Raw genomic sequence first — 17,100 nt, 5'->3', positions numbered from 1 at the left:
AAAAATAAAAAAACAACGATTTTTCCATATGAGGAGCAAAAACCGTTGTTTTTTTCTCACGTCAAGTTTCAACCCATTTGTGATGGATTTCAAAGCTGAAATTGAATTATTATGCATTCTAAAGATAATTTCCATGCATATCTGCTCGATTTTTGAAAAAATAAAAAAACAACGATTTTTCCATATGAGGAGCAAAAACCGTTGTTTTTTTCTCACGTCAAGTTTCAACCAATTTTTGATGGATTTCAAAGCTGAAATTGAATTATTATGCATTCTAAAGATAATTTCCATGCATATCTGATCGATTTTTGATAAAATAAAAGAAAAAGTCAAAATTTTTGCTTTAAAAATAATTTTCCATTCTGTTTATTCTTAAATATTTGTGATTCTTAAAAACATACAATTTAAAAAGTGTTCATCATATACAATTATTTTTTTACGAGTTCATGAGTGTAAGTAAATAGAAGTAAGTAAGTAAATGATATAATTTACAACAATTAAGATCTAGCATTTAATAATAAAATAATTAGAGAATAATAGTTAAATCATCCTTCTGATTTTTTTTCTGTCTTACAAACTATTCAACAATAAAAGTGAGAAAAAATTTAACACACGAGGATAAAATTACATTTCTAACTCAAAAGATGTTTTGTTTTTTGGCACATATTAATTAATTAAAGATAATTTCTAATGCTATGTTCTCCTTCTTCATTATCTATCTCTTTCGTGTTAATTCAATACTATAATGGAAGATTTTTACATTTTTTCCATTTTTAGTTTTTTTTGTAGGTAGATGCTATTCTATGATTAGGACGGCATAAAAATGTGGAGAGAACTATGAGTTTTTTTTTTCGGGAAACAACAAAATAATTTTTTTTGGGAAATTTTTTTGTGTGTTTTTTTTTTACAAAAGTCGTGAGTACTTCAATCCCATGTAACCTCTGCTGTGGTAGTTGTGAGAGTTGATGTTGTTGGACAACGTTGTGACTTGTCGTCGGTCAGTACGTTTCTTGGTTGATTCGTATGAGTGTGGAGTGTAGGTTGGATCAGCACTGTCTTTCCTGAAAAAAAAAATTAAAATTAATAATTTTGAAGATTTTTATTAATTTTTTTTTTATTAATATTATTTTTAATATTTTATTAATTTTTTTTTTCCTTTTTTGTAATTAAATTTTAATTTTTATTTTTTTTATAATTATTTTTTTTAATATTTTTCTTCTTTTTTATTTATTTAATTTTTTTTTAAATTTATTATTTACTTTAAAATTCATTATTTTTTTATTAATTTAATTCAATTTTTTCTTTTTTTAATTTTTTTAATATTTATTTTTTTCTTTTAATATTTTTTTATTAATTTTCTCTTTTCAAAAATTTCTCATTTAATTTTTTTAAAATTTTATTTTTTCAGATTTTCAACAAAACTTACTTTTGTTGCGTTCTGATAACTCGTTCAGCCCAATATTGAGGTCTTGGAAGTTCAACTTGTTCCCCTGCACTCTTTTTGTCTAAATATTCCAGCACATCATCGTAATAATTGTATCTATAATCGTACATGTAACGGTATTGCAAGAATTGTGGTCTACAAAAAAAAGAAGAAAAAAAAATTTTAAATTACGTCTTGATGAAAAAAAAAATATCGAAGAAGAAACTTCTCGAACACTCACCGGACCCAATGTTTGTACAATGTCAATCGACGTGGTTGCCATTCAGGTTCAGCTGGAGCAGCGGGTGCTTCTGCTGGAGCTTCGCCCTCGGCGGGAGGAGCAGCTGCTTGTGGTTCATCGGCCATTTTTTATAAAAAAAAAAAATTATTTTTTTCTGCTTCAAGAATAAAAAATTGATTGATGAACTCGCGGATCGATTAATTTGTGTCTGACTGAGTTGAGGGGATTCGCAGCACTAAAGTGAAAAAAGTTGATTAAATAGTTGATTGACACGAAATGTTAAACGAAGAGACAAGAAAATAAAAAAATTCTTGGCTCACGATGTGATTCGGGGATGATACATTCATTACCAATAATGTGCCGTGTGTACAAATAGAAAAAATTGCATTTCGTGTCATGGCAATACGATGATGACTCTCTTATCGAACGATTTCTTTTATTTGTGGTTCAATTGAGAATTTATCATCAAATAAGGGACCTGTAAATTTCGTTCTACCAAGAAAAAAAAAATATTTGGTAAAAATAATTTTCTTCCAAAAATATGCAATTAATTCAAATTTTAAAGAAAGTTTTTTTTAACTTATAAGTTATGCAATCAACTTTACATTTGATTTTCTTAATTTTCATGAGTTTCACTAAAGATTTTTATTTTTTTTCTTCACAGTAACCTTTTTAGAACTAATATTGACAATTTACAAAACGCCGCAAAGAAATTCTTGAAACAAAACTTGAGTTATTGCATTTCAAAATTTTTTAAATTTAAAATTTTCTCTTAAAAGGTATGCAATCGACATCACATTCAATTTTCTTCATTTTTATGAGTTTCAGTAAACATTTTTAATTTTTTTCTTCACAGAAACCTTCTCGGAGCTGAAATCGACTATTTTCAAAAAACCACAATGAAATATTCAAAGCAAATCTTGAGTTATTACATGTCAAAAATTTTAATAAATTTAAATATTTTTTTTATAAAAATCGGTTGACTTTTGTGCTATTAAACTTTGGTATTCATCCCTGACTCGCGTCCTCGTACAGTACTTGCGAAATTTGTCCTCACACATATTTGCTCTATTTTTACAAAAATCACGCGAGGAGCTCTTCAAGTATTTCGTAACAAATTTTCTCTCAAAAAAAATCATCAAATCTGAAATTTCCCTCGAAATCTGAATGCAGGTAGTGTTCACTCTTTCTTTTGTTCCTCTCACACACAAAAAAATCGTTCTAAAAGTGTTGAATGATGATATAACGCAAGATTAATTAACGTATTTTTAATTGCAGTTACATGAACGAACAACAACAAATATGTACAAATTAACTAACCGAACCTAAAATTAGATCAACCTGCATTCAACAAAGAGGTAATCAACAGAAAAAGGTCAATTTGGTAACGAAACACACAGGTAAAGGAAATTATGTCGAACGCATTTTTTTTTTTTTTGGTAAGTAAGAATGCAGCATCAAAACAGAATGAAAAAGAGAAATAAGAAAAAAAATCTTATTAAGATGCCCTTATTTCGTATCTTGGCGTTTCTGGATGCCTGGCAAACTGGAGCACCCTTCCTTGACGAGAACAATAGAATAACAATAGAAAACTAATGAAGCGTGAAATTGCCGAAGGTCAATTGTTATTTTTTTTCTTTTCTTTATTTTGGGTGTCGATTGTTTGGTTTTGGACCATTAGAAAGCGAAGAAGGAAGAAGAGCAAAGGAAAAAAATCTTTTGTTGCGAGAATATTTTTTTCGTTTATGATTCCCTTTTCACGTTGGTTTCGTAAGTTATAAACTTGTTTTTCAGTTGTAGTAGATTTATGTTTTGTTGAATTTCAAGTTTAGTAAAAGAAATCAAGTACTTGCGTGAAATTTTAATTCGAAGGTAAAATTTCATGTCAGAAAATTATTTTTTTTTCAAATATAAAAGTTAAAAAAATAATTTTTAGAAGTTTTTCTTAACAAAATTACATGAATTAAATTTATTTTAAAGCATTTGAAATTATTTTCTTTATATTTAGTTTTAAATTTTCATAAATTTTACATTTGAGTTGAATTTCGCTGAAAAAAAAATTAATTAAGATAATTAAAAAAATAATTAAAAATTAATTAAAAAAAAATAATGAAAATATTTAAAAAATTAATTAAAAATAATTTAAAAAATTATTAGAAATTAATAAAAACAAAATTAAATAAAATTATAAGAAAAATTGAAAAATTAATAAAAAATAATTGAAATGTCAATTATAAAATTAAATAAAAATCATTAAAAAAATATTTAAAAAATCTACAAATATAATTGAAAATTATTGAAAAATTAATATTTCAAAAAAAATTATTTTAAAATTAATTAAAAAATTAAATAAAAATTATTAAAATAAAATAAAATTATTTAAAAAATAAAAATTATTTAAAAAAAAATCATAAAAATTAATTTAAAAAATAAAAAAAAAATTATTAAAAATTATAAAAAAAATAAATAAAAATTATTAAAAAAAAATAATTAAAAAATAATTTATTTTGAAATTTAAAAAAAAAAATTTAATTTATATTTTTTTCAAAATAAAATTTTTAAAAACGAAACCAAAAAACCAATGAAAGAATTAAGCCATCAAATTTTTTTAATTTCCAACTTCAATAATTACATTTTTATTTTTAAATTTTTTTATTCAAGAAAAATTAATTCTACTACAACTTTTTCATTATTTGCAAAAATTTGAATAAATAAATTTTTTTATATCAAAAATTCGCATAAAATGTGAAAAAATACGTCGAATAAATAAAAAAAATCCACAGAAGAGTTCAACTATATACAAAAAATCAACTACGCTATTCAATTTTACCAAACATGATAACAACAATTCTATCAAACGACTATACTTTACTTCTTCATTCCTTTACAAAAATACCGTCGCTGTCTGAGCAAGACGACAAATCTCGTGCCAAAGAAAAAAGAACAACGACGTTTTACCGACAAAACGATAAATGCGTTTAACAAGAGGAGAGAACGAGAGGTGCCTCTATCATGATTAGTAAAAAGTTGGTAAAAACGAAATAAATCCACAATATTGTAAAATCATTTCAAACAGGATGTCATGAAGCGCAAGAGGGTAAAAACGGCGCGGTAATTAAATTCGCTCTCGTTTGACGTTCGTTCGTGATAACAATGAGATTGATTGAAATTAATGACGATTTCGATGATGACTGTCCATTAGGAGTTACTTTCAAAAGCCTTTTTAGAGAGATTTTTCTTTTAAAATTAAATTTTTAAAAGAAAAATCTTTAAAAAGGTTTTTGAAAATAAAAAAAAATATTCATCGATTCGTTGTTCATGCCACAAAATTAACCAATCGGGAGAAAAAAAAATGTCGGTAAAAAGTTTGGCACTACTTGTGTAATAACCAAGAGGAATTTGTTACTCAAACATTCGGCGAACAGAAGTGACAGCAGGTACAAGTGTCAAAATACTCATGTAGAACAAGATGATCGACTGTTGTTTAGGCGCGAAGAAATTACGGTCGTTTTCCGTTTCTTTTTTTGTTTACGTCGATACGACAACACACATGTCTCGACCGACGACGATATATTATGTGCGCCTCGTTGATGTCGACAAGTTTGTATGCATCTCGTGTCTCTTTTTTCTCTTGCCAGAACAAAAACTCAAAGCAAATCTATTCCTTCGCCACGAAACGACGACAAAAGCAACGTCGTCGTCGTTTGGGGCTCTTTCCACTCTAATTGTCTCCGTCGTGTACGACGAACGACTTGAATTCACGTCTCGACGATTATTGGATGACGACGACGACCGTTAAGTAGCCTGATAACACGTTTTTTTAATTGGTACCTGTCAAAATTTTATGGCGTCGCTGATAACGTTGTCGGCTAAATTTATTGCTATTTGAAAAGAAACGTTATCTTCCAACCAACCGCTCATGAAACGAGCAGTCTTTGGATTTACGAAAAAAAAAATTCGTTCGACTCGAAACTCGAATCCAAATTCAATTCGGATTTGTACGCGAGCTCAGCACTTTTTCCCAACCGTTTTTTAGACCAAAGTCTCACAAGTGAACGAAGGAAATTTGATTGTATTGAAACCAGGCAAACATAAGAAGCTGTACTTCCAGTAGACCATCGCTGAAGAAAAACACAAAAATAAATGAACAACGTCGTCGTAGCTTCGTTCTTGTTCTACGTGACAGCGCTCAAAAATAAAAAAAAAACGAAAAATTGGCGGCAATCTGTATGGATACAAAATTTCTGTAAACCACCTAAACTGTGCACGGTTGGTAATTGTGGGAAAAATATTGAATATTGAATAGGCATTGTTTCGCACACAGAGTTACGACGACGACGACGCGGGCAAAGTCAGTAGTATGCATTTCGCGTTTCGAAAACCAAAAACACTAAATATTGAGTCACTTGATTTTTGTATTAGGAAGCCATGAAAAAATCTTCTATTTTATCGAGTTCGACTTCAAATTTGAAATTCTAATTTTTTTCATGAAAAATCGCTCAAGCTTCAAGTTTCGAGTTCAGTGGATTCGAAAAAATAGTTTCTTATTATTTTTTGTTCATATTGGCATAAAAATGAACATTTCAAAGCAAAAGCCCGCCAAGAAAATTTCCCGCAAAAATTTTCGCGTAATAGAACAAGTTTTTGACAAGTTGGGATTCCTTCCATCTTGGTCAAATGATGACATTTTACAGTTTGTCCCACACTTTAAAATTGCCATTTCACTGTCGCACACACAGACCCTCGTACAGCTACGTAAATGGGCATACCGGTGAAATGAAAAAAAAAGAAGAAACGAAAATTAAAAACGATAAAAAAAAAGTGAGTGCGTTGTTGCTCGTATTATGCACCCCTCGTAAAAATGAATACAAAAAAGTGAATCCATTTTCAATTGAATGTCGTACTTGAAATTACGATGCAACAAAGTCTCGGTACGCAATAATAATCAATGTCGTCTTCTCGCCTTGTTTTGTCGTATTTTTGTTGTTCAAAATGTCAATGTCCTTTCAAGACGACGACGTCGAAAAAAAATCGAAACTTCCAGCGGCAAAATCCGCGTTCATGTCATCAACAATTGGCATCCATCGATTTCTGGTTTCCTGTTGAATAATTGTCAATTGATTTTCATTTTATTCGGTCACCTTGAAGACCTTTCTTAAAGCGAAGTCACTCGGTTTATAATTACTGTCAGTTGTTCGAACGAGCTGTCACATGTGTGTTTTTATTTACATTTTCGATACACGGAATAGTTTTGGCGCGCAACAGATTGTCTTCCCGCGCTTTATGTTGGCTGGGTATCGAAGCAGCTATAATATTTTCTCTATGCAAAAATTGCTTGGAAACATTTGAACAATTCGACGCGTCGCGTGGAAACCTGCTCGTAAAACCTATCGACGAAACTACTACAAAAAATTCGTTTCGAGTTGGGAATGTTCGAATGAACGACGAGAGCTTCCCAGCGTAAAAACGCAAGCATTTTGCCGATTGACGGGATTTTGACGCGTTTGTTAGTGTGGCAGCACCTCGATTGGGCAGGCCATACGTTAGCACTTTTGCCATTGGGTTGTCGGGTTGCGCAATCGAATTTTAGATATTCTTTCTTTTAACGAGGCACTCATGATGCCGGAGTATATATCGCGCGCTCGAACAAAATATACACACCGCGCCTGAGAGTGTTTTGTTTGATGTTGGCGCCAAAGCAAATACTCGCTGCAGGCAGAACGTTTCTCTTATGGGTCCCTAATCAATGTGCAAGTCAATGTGTTTAAATAAACCACTTTGTTATGAGGGACATAAAATTACGCATTGGTTTACATTGAGATGGCGTACGGCGAGTACGGGGGAAGGGTTGCCCTTTTTTCGACTATTTGCCAAAATTCTCCCGAAAAAAAAACTTTTTTTTTCATTAAATCTTGATGCATTTTTAAGAGAAATTATTTAAAATACTTTTTTTTTTGTTTCTTTTGTATTTTTTTATTTTCTTTTTACCTCAACAGCCAAACAGCGGTAAATACACAGCCACTCGCAAAAACGGCGAATTTAAACACCACATCAACCCAAAGTTTGTCAATCGTCGGAATGGTAAGAATCACATTGGAGAAATCGCGTTACCAAAGTATTAGGATGCCATAGAAAAAACGTAGCGTATGAGGTTAGTAAAGATTTGGTAAGCTGTGAATGTTGCCCGGACTTTCATGATTTCATGATACAATAGTAACGAAAACGAGAGGCGAGTAGCGAGGATAAAATTTCAAAAAGGTAACTTTGGATTTTTTAAATGAGATTTGCTTGAATAATTTTTTAACTTCATACAGATGAAAACTATAAAGGTACAAAAAAAAATTATTATTATTAATTTTGTTCTATTAAGTGTCCTGAGCTCCAAGCCAAAATGATACGTCATCAACCGACAAGAAATTTGAGACATGAGCGCTTCTTTGAGCTGAGACATTGTGATATTGCTGGATCAGAGATTTTTTTATAGATGTGCTTTGTCCTTTAATCGTTATTATAATAAGGAAATAGCCATTACGATAAAAACAAAAGCTAAGTTTTATGTCGGCGGTCATCTACCAATGGCTTTTTCACCCCAAATAGTATAAGACTGATACGACTTGAATTGTCGAATTAAATGAAACTGAAACAATGGGAACCTTGTATGAAAATTTTGTGATTCTATTAATTCAATTAAAATTATTCGAAGGTTGAAAAGTTCAGATTTGAAATTATTTATAAGCTGGCTAAGAGTTAATGTTCTTGAGAGACAATATTTAATACAGAAATGCATGAATCTATCTTTCTTAATCGCAAATAACGAGAAAAAAATAGAAATTTTAAAAGCTTCAAAGTTTTTCCTTTATTTAATATTTTTTTTTTTTTTGCATTTCTATATAAAATATCGTCTCTCAAGAACTTTAAAAATTAATTTAAAATTGATAAAAAATATCAAATCTCAAACTTTTCAACCTTCAAATAATTTCAATTGGATTCCAAGGTTCACAAAATTCGCAAACAAGATTCCCATTGAACAAAATCAATCAAATTTTTTGCAACAAAAGTTTCTTATTCGAATCACTTGTAAGTCGATTCCCAATTGCCATCATTCGAACCAATATTTTGTGTTAACATTGAAATATTCCCAGTACGTAAAACACGTCATACGCCATAGACGTCGTGCTCGTTGCTCATTTGTACTGTCTGCGAATGTTTCTCGTGTCTCTGAGCTCTTGGTGTTAATCAAAGTAAAATTGCACAACTTGTCGTCTGCAAGTTACCCAACATATCTCGCTCACGATTTTTTCAGTAGATCACTCGTTCGAAAATTTATTTTATAGGCAAATGAGCAGCGTAGGCACAGAGGGAATTTATAATTTTTTTTCAGATACCCAGTGGGTCAAATATACCTTCCATTCGCATTGGGATTCCCAGTTAAAGGAGATTTTCATTTTAAATCAATTTTTTAAACAAATGTTTAATTTTAGCTGAATTTCGAGTAAAAAGCAACAAATTAAGCTTTTTCGGATATTCAAATTTTTTGATACAATCTCTCTTTTGTTGTAGCTTAAGCTCGTATTCGATTTTGCCATATCCACGTGAGCTCTTTGGATATCTGGTTGCCTAATGGATGTGCAAAGCAAATGCTGAAAACGTGTCTCTTATCTTGCCTGTTTGTTCGAAAGACGTTACCTATTTTGGTAGACTGGCAGGCCAATCAACTCACGAAACAAACCTTCCATTAAAACCAACCAGTAGAAAGTTGAATTTTTAAACTCGGTTCACGAAAAAAAAGAAACGAGACAGACATCAACTGTACGGTACAAAAGTATTAAGTAAAACTTTAACGTCGTTCGTGTTTCTGCCTCCCTGTTGTTAATGAAACTTAGTTCCTACAATGTTTCGAAACAACGCCCAATTTTTTATTGTTTTTTTTCCTACTCTCTTTTGCCTTGCCTTATATTTATTTTTATTATTTTTATTTATTTATTTGTTAATATTTAACAAACACACGTTCGTTCGAGAGGAGGTGAAAAGTAGGTCGGTATAGTGTTGTTGTTATTTTATTATTATTGTTTGTTGTTGTTGTTGTTTATGTAACCTCGAAGCCAAGTATACAGAAAGCGAGCAGCCGGTTAAAAAAAGTAAGTCAAGGAAACGCGTAGTCTTCCTTCTCTCGACGATATTCCAAAATATCAATAGAAAATTTCAAAGTAACAACATCACTTGGACAATAGGGGCTCAGAAGTGCCGACAACGTGTCTTGTTTATATTTATTTTTATTTTTTTTTTGTTTGTATTTGTTGGATTTCATTTCATTATATTGAAACAAAAAAAATCTACTTGATGGTTTCAATTTGGTCTGTCTGTTTTTTAAAGAATTTTTTTTCGAATCGTTTTTAAGCTGATAAGAATGTCTTTTTGATAGTTCTTAAGCTTGAAAATTGAAAAATAAAAAATACGTAAAAAATACGTAATTTTTATTTTGAGAGCCCATTTGATGGTTTATAAGCTTGAAATTGATCAAAAGTTATGAAAAATGCCTTTGGATGTCTTTTGGATGATTCTCAAGCTTGAAAATTGAAAAATAAAAAATACGTAAAAATATAAAAATATAAAAAATACGTTTAATTTTTGATTTTGAAAATTGCCTTTGGATGCTTGAAACTGAAAAATAAAAAGTTATGGAAAATGTTTTTCATTTTGAGAGGATGTTTTTAAGCTTGAAAACTGCCTTTGGATGTCTTTTGGATGGTTCTCAAGCTTGAAAATTGAAAAATAAAAAATACGTAAAAAATACGTAAAAATACGTAAAAAATACGTAATTTTTATTTTGAGAGCCCATTTGATGGTTTTCGAGCTTGAAATTGATCAAAAATTACAGAAAAAAAATTCTTAAGCTTGAAATTTACTAAATATGAAAATTCTTGAGAAATGCACTCAAGCTCTTCGTTTCACGACAACTTTCAGAAACACCTCGTTGTTTGTACATGTTGTTGTTGTTGTATTTGTTGTTGTTGCGAAACAACGCAAGGCACTCGAGAACAACAAGTAAGCAGCAGACTCGGGTCGTTTTCGCCGACAAACCTCAGTCATTTGCTCAAACCGCATTTGAAATTCCATATTTGATCCCATATTTTATCCAATCATAGACAATTTTACCAAATTCAAATAATAAATCGAGTCCAATTGAAGTCCCCATCCTTCACAATTTTTACGAGGCAAACAGAAATGCATCGCAGTACAAAATTTACTAACTTTGTCTGGTCAACAATCTTTCTCGTGTACGCTCTATAAATAGTGCCGTATATTGTATAACGTGTCTTGCACTTTTTTTCCACGACACACACAACGATGACGATTCCGACGTAATATTTTTTTAATTACCTAACCAACAAAGTCTGAAGTAATATTGCGAAAAAAAAGCATTTTTTGTACTTGAACAAAGGCGTCATTTAATCCGTTCGATAGAAAGTGAAGAAAAAGAGTTAAATGTTCAACAGGCGATCATAACAGCCGACAAGATTAAAACTACACACAACTTATATGGGCTTCACAGCTTACTTGTTGTTTGTTCACTCCATTCCGTAAACAACAACATTCGTGTTACCTGTTCAAAGCATAAAAAAAATATTTACCTGCTTATGTTTATCTTCGTTGGTTACTTCAAGTTTCAGTTCAGGTAGAAAAAAAAATGAAAATTTTTTTTAGTACCTGCTCGAAATGCACTTTCGGAACAGGTATGAATGTGCAGTTAGCTAGATTATATTGGTGACGTCTCAAGTTTCTGATGAAATAAAGTCGAGATTGGTACTGAAATTACTGAACGCTTGGCATTAATGTCGATGGAGTTCATAATGTGCTGAAACGATTGTCGAATAGAGACAAGGAACTCGACAGTGTGGCTTAATTAATTTTTTTTTTTTTTTTAGAAAATAATTTCTTAAATTAATTAAAAATTTATTTTTTTAATTTTTTTATAAAATTATTTTCTAAAATTTTTTTTAAAATTATTTTTTTAATTTTCCTTTTGGAAAAAACGAAAATTACCTTTACTCTACTTTGTAAAATTTCCAATTCTAAAATGCCGTCGCTGTTTGTGCATCAATTGGTTCATCAAATGGTAGTCTTTGTAACAGGAACCCATATTGTTCAAGTGCAGAATATCAACGTTCAACATTAGTGATTGGTGTGAATCCAAACAAAAACGCAAAATGGGAAGTGGTTTCTGTACAAGCAGAGTCATGCATGTGTGGATGTCGGTTTTAAAAAAAAAATGAAGTTGAAAGAATTTTTTTTGTAAAATAAAATGATGGTCATTATAAGGGAATGGTGCCAGAGAATAGACAGAGAGAATACTTTATGCAGATTTTCTTTGAAATTTAAATTTTTTTCTCTTTTTTTTGTATTTAGATTTAAGACAGACGTCGGGAACATTAAATTCAAATCAAGTTCAAGGACTGTCTATGTTCTTTTATTGAGGAAGTCTGGAACATTTTTTTCGTAAATAATTTATCTTGAGGTTGATGAACTCAAATAGACGTATTAAATGTGCTGAAATGAAATGTAAACAAAATTGAATAAATAAAAATCTGAATACGAAAATTTGCAAAGTTATCAGAAACGTACAATTTTAAAGTAAAATATTTAAATAAATTATTTTTTTTTTAATTTTTGAAAATGAAAATAGAAAATATTTAAAAAATTAGCTATCGGTTTATTACTTTTTGCAGAAAATAAATTTAAAAATTTAATGTAATTTGCATAAAAAAAAAGAAAAATTCTGCAAAGCTAAATTTTTAAAATATTTCCTATTTTCATGTTCAAAAATTAAAATAAAAAAATTGAAAATTGATCAATACAATTGATTTTTAAATATTTTATTTTAAAATTTTACGTTTCTGATAACTTATTTTCTTATTCAGAAAAAATTAAAAAAAAAATATTTTTTTATTTTAATTTTTTCAATTACCTAACTAAGTTTTTCAAAAAACAAAAATTCTCAAAAAAAAAATGTTTTTTTTGTTTTTTTTTAGAAATTTTATAATTTTAAAAACTATCGAAATTTGTTAAAAAAAAATATAATTTCTTCATAAACTGAGAGTTTGCATAAATAATTTAATAAACTTAATTTAAAAATTTAAATTCTAAAAATTAATTTTCGAAATTTGCAAATCGCCATCTTGCTAATTCAACAAAAAAAATAAGTTGTTGAAAAAATTTGATTGTTTTAACTGGAAAAGTTGAATAAACGATTAAAATTTTATTGAAAAATAAATAAATATTTTTTTTACGAAAAAAAAACTTTTAATATTGATATTAAATCAACTTTGTAAAAAAAAATCAAAATAAATTTATCTCCTCGACAGATAAAACCACAAATCACGTAAATTCCCTGATAACTCGTCTATCAATGATGATCGATCTATTTTTTTTTTCAAAAATAACAATTCATATTTTAATCTTATCTTTTTGTTATCAACATAACTCAGTTAATCTGCAGAATTAAAAAAATATAGAAATTAACATGCACCTGCGATTTTTCATCAGTTGACTTCGATTCGCGATTTCGTGAAGAACTCACAAAAAATGAAAATTATTCACTTTTTTGCCGTTTTGTGCCTTGTTGGCTTGGCTGTAGCTGAAAAGGCTCGTTTTGACAATTATCAGGTTTGGTCATTGGAAATTTCGAACGATGAGCAACTTAAAGTTTTGCAAGAAGTTGAATTGAAACCTGATGGGGTAAAAAAAATTTTTATGAGTTTTTAATTTTTTTTTTATAATTTATTTTTTTTTTAAAGTATCAATTATGGGGATCTCCAACAAATGTTGGAAAACACATCGAAGTCGTTGTTCCTCCTCATAAAATTGGAGATTTCACGGATATGGTCAAAGATTATTCTTTTAAGAACAAACTTGTGAACAAAAATCTTCAAAGGTAATTTTTTCAAAAATTTAATTTTTTTTAGAATTTTTTAAAAATATTTTTTTTTTTCAGTTTAATCGACAACGAACAACCCAAAGTAAAATCTCCTCGTTTTGGATGGACCGAGTATCACACTTTGGATGAAATTTACGAATATTTGCGTGAAACTGTAAAAAATCATCCCGATGTTGCTCGAGGAATTTCTATGGGAACTTCATGGGAAGGGCGCCCAATCGAGGGAATTCACATCAATTACGGAAAAAATAAGGCAAACACGACAATTTTCATCGAATCGAACATTCATGCTCGAGAATGGATCACTTCAGCTACGACAACGCACTTTATCGAGAGTCTTTTGCACTCGCAGAACGAACAGGTGAGATTTGCAGCAGAAAATTACGAATGGTACATCTTCCCCGTTGTCAATCCCGATGGTTATGTGTACACGCACGAGACAAATCGCATGTGGCGTAAAACGAGAAGCAAGCGCCCGGGATCGAGTTGTTACGGAACTGATGGCAATCGGAATTTCAAGTATTCGTGGATGCGTAAGTTTTAATTTTTTTTTTCAAATTTAGAAATTTTTACTTAATTTTTTTTATTTAAAAATTATTGAAAAATTAAAAAAAAATTTACTTGAAAAAAATATTTTTTTTAATTCATTTAAAATAATAAATAATGACAATAATAAAAAAAAATAAAAAGAAAATTAATTAAAAAAAAATAATTAAATTAAAACAAAATAATTAAATTAAAAAAAAAAATTAATTAAAAAAATTAATTAATTAAAAAAAATGATTAAATTAAAATTATTTAATATAAAAAAAATGAAATTGTTCGATTTGCATAATCAAAATTTATAAAAAATAAAAAAATTGATACAAATCGAACAACTAAATTTTTTTACAATTTTTTTTTTATTTTAATTATTTTGTTTAATTTAATTTTAATTTCTATATCATTATTTTTTTTTATTATTTTCATTATTAATTTAAAATGTGAAAAAAGTTTATTTTAAAATGTTTTCTTTTAATTTTAATTTTTTCATTTTAAATTAAAATTTTAATTCTCTCTTTAAAAATAAAAAAAAATTACTTTGAAAAAAATTGAAAAAAAACTTATTTAATTTTTGAACAAAACAGATTAATTAAAAATTTTCGTAATCATCATTTTTAAAATTTTTTCAATTTAAATTTTTAAAATTAAAATTTTAATTCAAAATTTTTCTTCTAATTTTTTTTTTTATTTTCTACATTATTTTTTTTTTTTGGCTAAAAAAAAAAAAAAATCAAAAATTAAAAAAAAAAATTAATTTTGTAAAAATTAAATCTTTTTCAGAGGGAGGCGCATCTCAAGATCCATGCAGTGATACATATGCCGGTCCCGAACCCTTCTCAGAGCTCGAAACTACCGCAATTTCCAACTTTTTCGAAACAATCAAGCACAAAGTCGAGATGTATTTGAGTTTCCATTCGTACAGTCAACTTTTGATGTACCCATTTGCCCATAACCAAGACCCCATCAACAACAAGGACGATCATATCGCTTTGGCAAATGTTGGAGCAGCTCAAATTGCCTCGATGTACGGCACAAAATACACTGCTGGCAACGCTCAAACCGTTTTATGTAAGAATTTTCCTAATTTTTTCATTAAAAATCGTTTTTCACGTGATTTTTCATGCAGATACAACTTCCGGCGGATCACGTGATTGGGCAAAAGGTCATCACAACGTCCCGTTTTCGTTCACTTATGAGATGCGCGATACCGGCTACTACGGATTTTTGTTGCCTGCTGATCAAATTATCAAAAATGCGTTCGAAATTGAACATTCGGTCTTCGCGATGATGGAAGAGGGACGCAAACGTGGATATTTCCGCATTGAAAATTAATTTTTTTTCTAAATATTTCAAGTTTTATTAAAATTTTCTAATAAAAAAGTCGCCTAACTTTCACACATCTTCACTTTTTTCCATAACTTCCTTCTCAAGTGCGGATCCTTCGTACACAGCAGCTGCTCTGATGCCTTTTTGCAACTTCGCATACTCGATAGCACTTTTAGAATACAAATACCGACACGGAATCCAATATGCGACGGTAATGGCGCAAAGTGATCCTACCCCGACATTCCATGAAAAATTACCTCGCGAAGTTCTCATGAAGGTAATTAACCCTATTCCAATTCCTCCGCTGATGCCATAAAGCCACGAACTCCGAAAACAGGGAATTTGTGAGACATCCGTGCCAAATATATATAAACTCTGCAAAAAAAGAAAAATAAAACTTTTCATTCAACCGCGAAATTGAAGTAATAGATTTCACACCAAAAAAATATTTTTCTCAAGGGCGAGAAATATTCAAAGGCAATTTTTGTCGAATTTCTTACCCGTTTTGGCAAATCTTCTTCTTCGTCGGTTATGTCCTTTACCGGTACAGGATTATCGACTTTTAGATCCATCGACATCTTCTTAATTTTTGGGAAATTTTTATTTTTTGAAAAAGACCATTCACGCAATGTTTTGGTTCAATTCACGAACAACTGATTTTGACAGATGGGACACTCGATTTTTTTCGACGTAGTAGAGCGATATGGTAACCATGGGCTTTGAAATAGAAAAGAGTTTTAAAAAAAATTATAAAATTATGAAAAATTTTGTTTTTAAAATTATAAATAAATTTATCATATTTTTTTTCATATTTTATTAATTTTTTTTTTTACAACAAGAATTTTAAAAATTTATAAAAAAAATAATAAAAAAAATTAAATAAAAAAAATCAAACAAATTTATTTCTTTTATTTAAAAAAAAAAATAAATAAATAAAAATAAATAATTTTTTTTGTTATTTTTAGAAAAAAAATTAAGATTAATAAAATAATTAAAAATTAAAATAAATAAAAATTTAAAAAAAATTATTTTAAATTTTCTGCTCATAAAAATTTAATTAATTTAAATTTTTTAATTTATTTTTTAAAAAAAATTTATTAATTATTTATTTTTTTTTAAATTTATTTTTTTTATTTTTTATTTATTTTTCAAACTTTTTTTTTGAAAAAATAATTTTTCTAACTTCAAAATTAATAAAATACATAAAAATTTTAATTTAAAATATATAGGTATGTAAATTTTTCAAATAAATATTAAAAATTTTAAATTTTTTTTTAAAAAAATTATTTATTTAATTTAAAAATTGTAGCTTTAAAAAATATTTATTTTTAATTTAAATATTTTTTTTATTTTACTTTGTTTTACTTTTAAATAATTAAATATTTTTTTTTAAAATTTTGAAAAAAAAAAAAAATCTATTTTAATGTAATAATATTTATTAAGTTAATATTTTTTTTTTTTTTTTAGCAAGAATTATTTATTTAAAAATTTTTAAATTTAAAAATTTTTTTAAAGATTTTTTTTTTAATTTTTTTTTTTTTAAATTAATTTTATAATTATATCAAAATTTTAAAATTATCAAAAAATTTCTAAAAAATATTAAAATTCAAAAACAAAAAAAAATCTAAAACA

General features: G+C 28.3%; 3 protein-coding genes across 3 annotated transcripts; 1 reads left to right on the top strand and 2 right to left on the bottom strand.

Annotated features, from left to right (window-relative positions):
- Positions 1–394: 394 nt before the first annotated feature.
- On the bottom strand, positions 395–1,886 carry LOC134831493 (flightin). Its single transcript, XM_063845228.1, has 3 exons — positions 1,665–1,886; positions 1,427–1,579; positions 395–1,061 (listed from the first exon to the last, which is right to left on the bottom strand). The coding sequence occupies exons 1-3, from the start codon at positions 1,787–1,789 to the stop codon at positions 905–907; spliced, it is 435 nt and encodes a 144-aa protein (XP_063701298.1). The 5' UTR covers positions 1,790–1,886; the 3' UTR covers positions 395–904.
- Positions 1,887–13,197: 11,311 nt separating this feature from the next.
- Positions 13,198–15,533, top strand: LOC134830663 (zinc carboxypeptidase-like). Its single transcript, XM_063844215.1, has 5 exons — positions 13,198–13,400; positions 13,460–13,596; positions 13,657–14,132; positions 14,923–15,210; positions 15,269–15,533. Exons 1-5 carry the CDS (start codon positions 13,248–13,250, stop codon positions 15,472–15,474), a joined length of 1,260 nt encoding a protein of 419 aa, XP_063700285.1. The 5' UTR covers positions 13,198–13,247; the 3' UTR covers positions 15,475–15,533.
- On the bottom strand, positions 15,474–16,116 carry LOC134830665 (cytochrome c oxidase assembly protein COX20, mitochondrial). The gene is made up of 2 exons (XM_063844216.1): positions 15,969–16,116; positions 15,474–15,843 (listed from the first exon to the last, which is right to left on the bottom strand). Exons 1-2 carry the CDS (start codon positions 16,044–16,046, stop codon positions 15,535–15,537), a joined length of 387 nt encoding a protein of 128 aa, XP_063700286.1. The 5' UTR covers positions 16,047–16,116; the 3' UTR covers positions 15,474–15,534.
- Between the last annotated feature and the right edge of the window lie 984 nt (positions 16,117–17,100).

This window comes from Culicoides brevitarsis, chromosome 2 (genome assembly GCF_036172545.1).
Source record: "Culicoides brevitarsis isolate CSIRO-B50_1 chromosome 2, AGI_CSIRO_Cbre_v1, whole genome shotgun sequence".
Taxonomy (NCBI): domain Eukaryota; kingdom Metazoa; phylum Arthropoda; class Insecta; order Diptera; family Ceratopogonidae; genus Culicoides; species Culicoides brevitarsis.
This window is presented reverse-complemented; position numbering and strand designations above follow the sequence as displayed.

What these genes read in the sequence shown, in the direction of transcription:
- LOC134830665 (XM_063844216.1), bottom strand. Translation starts at nt 16,046, where the DNA reads ATGTCGATGGATCTAAAAGTCGATAATCCTGTACCGGTAAAGGACATA. An exon ending in AAGAAGATTTGCCAAAACGG is followed by an intron (nt 15,844 to 15,968) that starts GTAAGAAATTCG and finishes CTTTTTTTGCAG; the next exon opens with AGTTTATATATATTTGGCAC.
- LOC134831493 (XM_063845228.1), bottom strand. Translation starts at nt 1,789, where the DNA reads ATGGCCGATGAACCACAAGCAGCTGCTCCTCCCGCCGAGGGCGAAGCT. An exon ending in TTGTACAAACATTGGGTCCG is followed by an intron (nt 1,580 to 1,664) that starts GTGAGTGTTCGA and finishes TTTTTTTTGTAG; the next exon opens with ACCACAATTCTTGCAATACC. An exon ending in GTTATCAGAACGCAACAAAA is followed by an intron (nt 1,062 to 1,426) that starts GTAAGTTTTGTT and finishes TTTTTTTTTCAG; the next exon opens with GAAAGACAGTGCTGATCCAA.
- LOC134830663 (XM_063844215.1), top strand. Translation starts at nt 13,248, where the DNA reads ATGAAAATTATTCACTTTTTTGCCGTTTTGTGCCTTGTTGGCTTGGCT. An exon ending in GTGAACAAAAATCTTCAAAG is followed by an intron (nt 13,597 to 13,656) that starts GTAATTTTTTCA and finishes TTTTTTTTTCAG; the next exon opens with TTTAATCGACAACGAACAAC. An exon ending in CAACGCTCAAACCGTTTTAT is followed by an intron (nt 15,211 to 15,268) that starts GTAAGAATTTTC and finishes TTTTTCATGCAG; the next exon opens with ATACAACTTCCGGCGGATCA.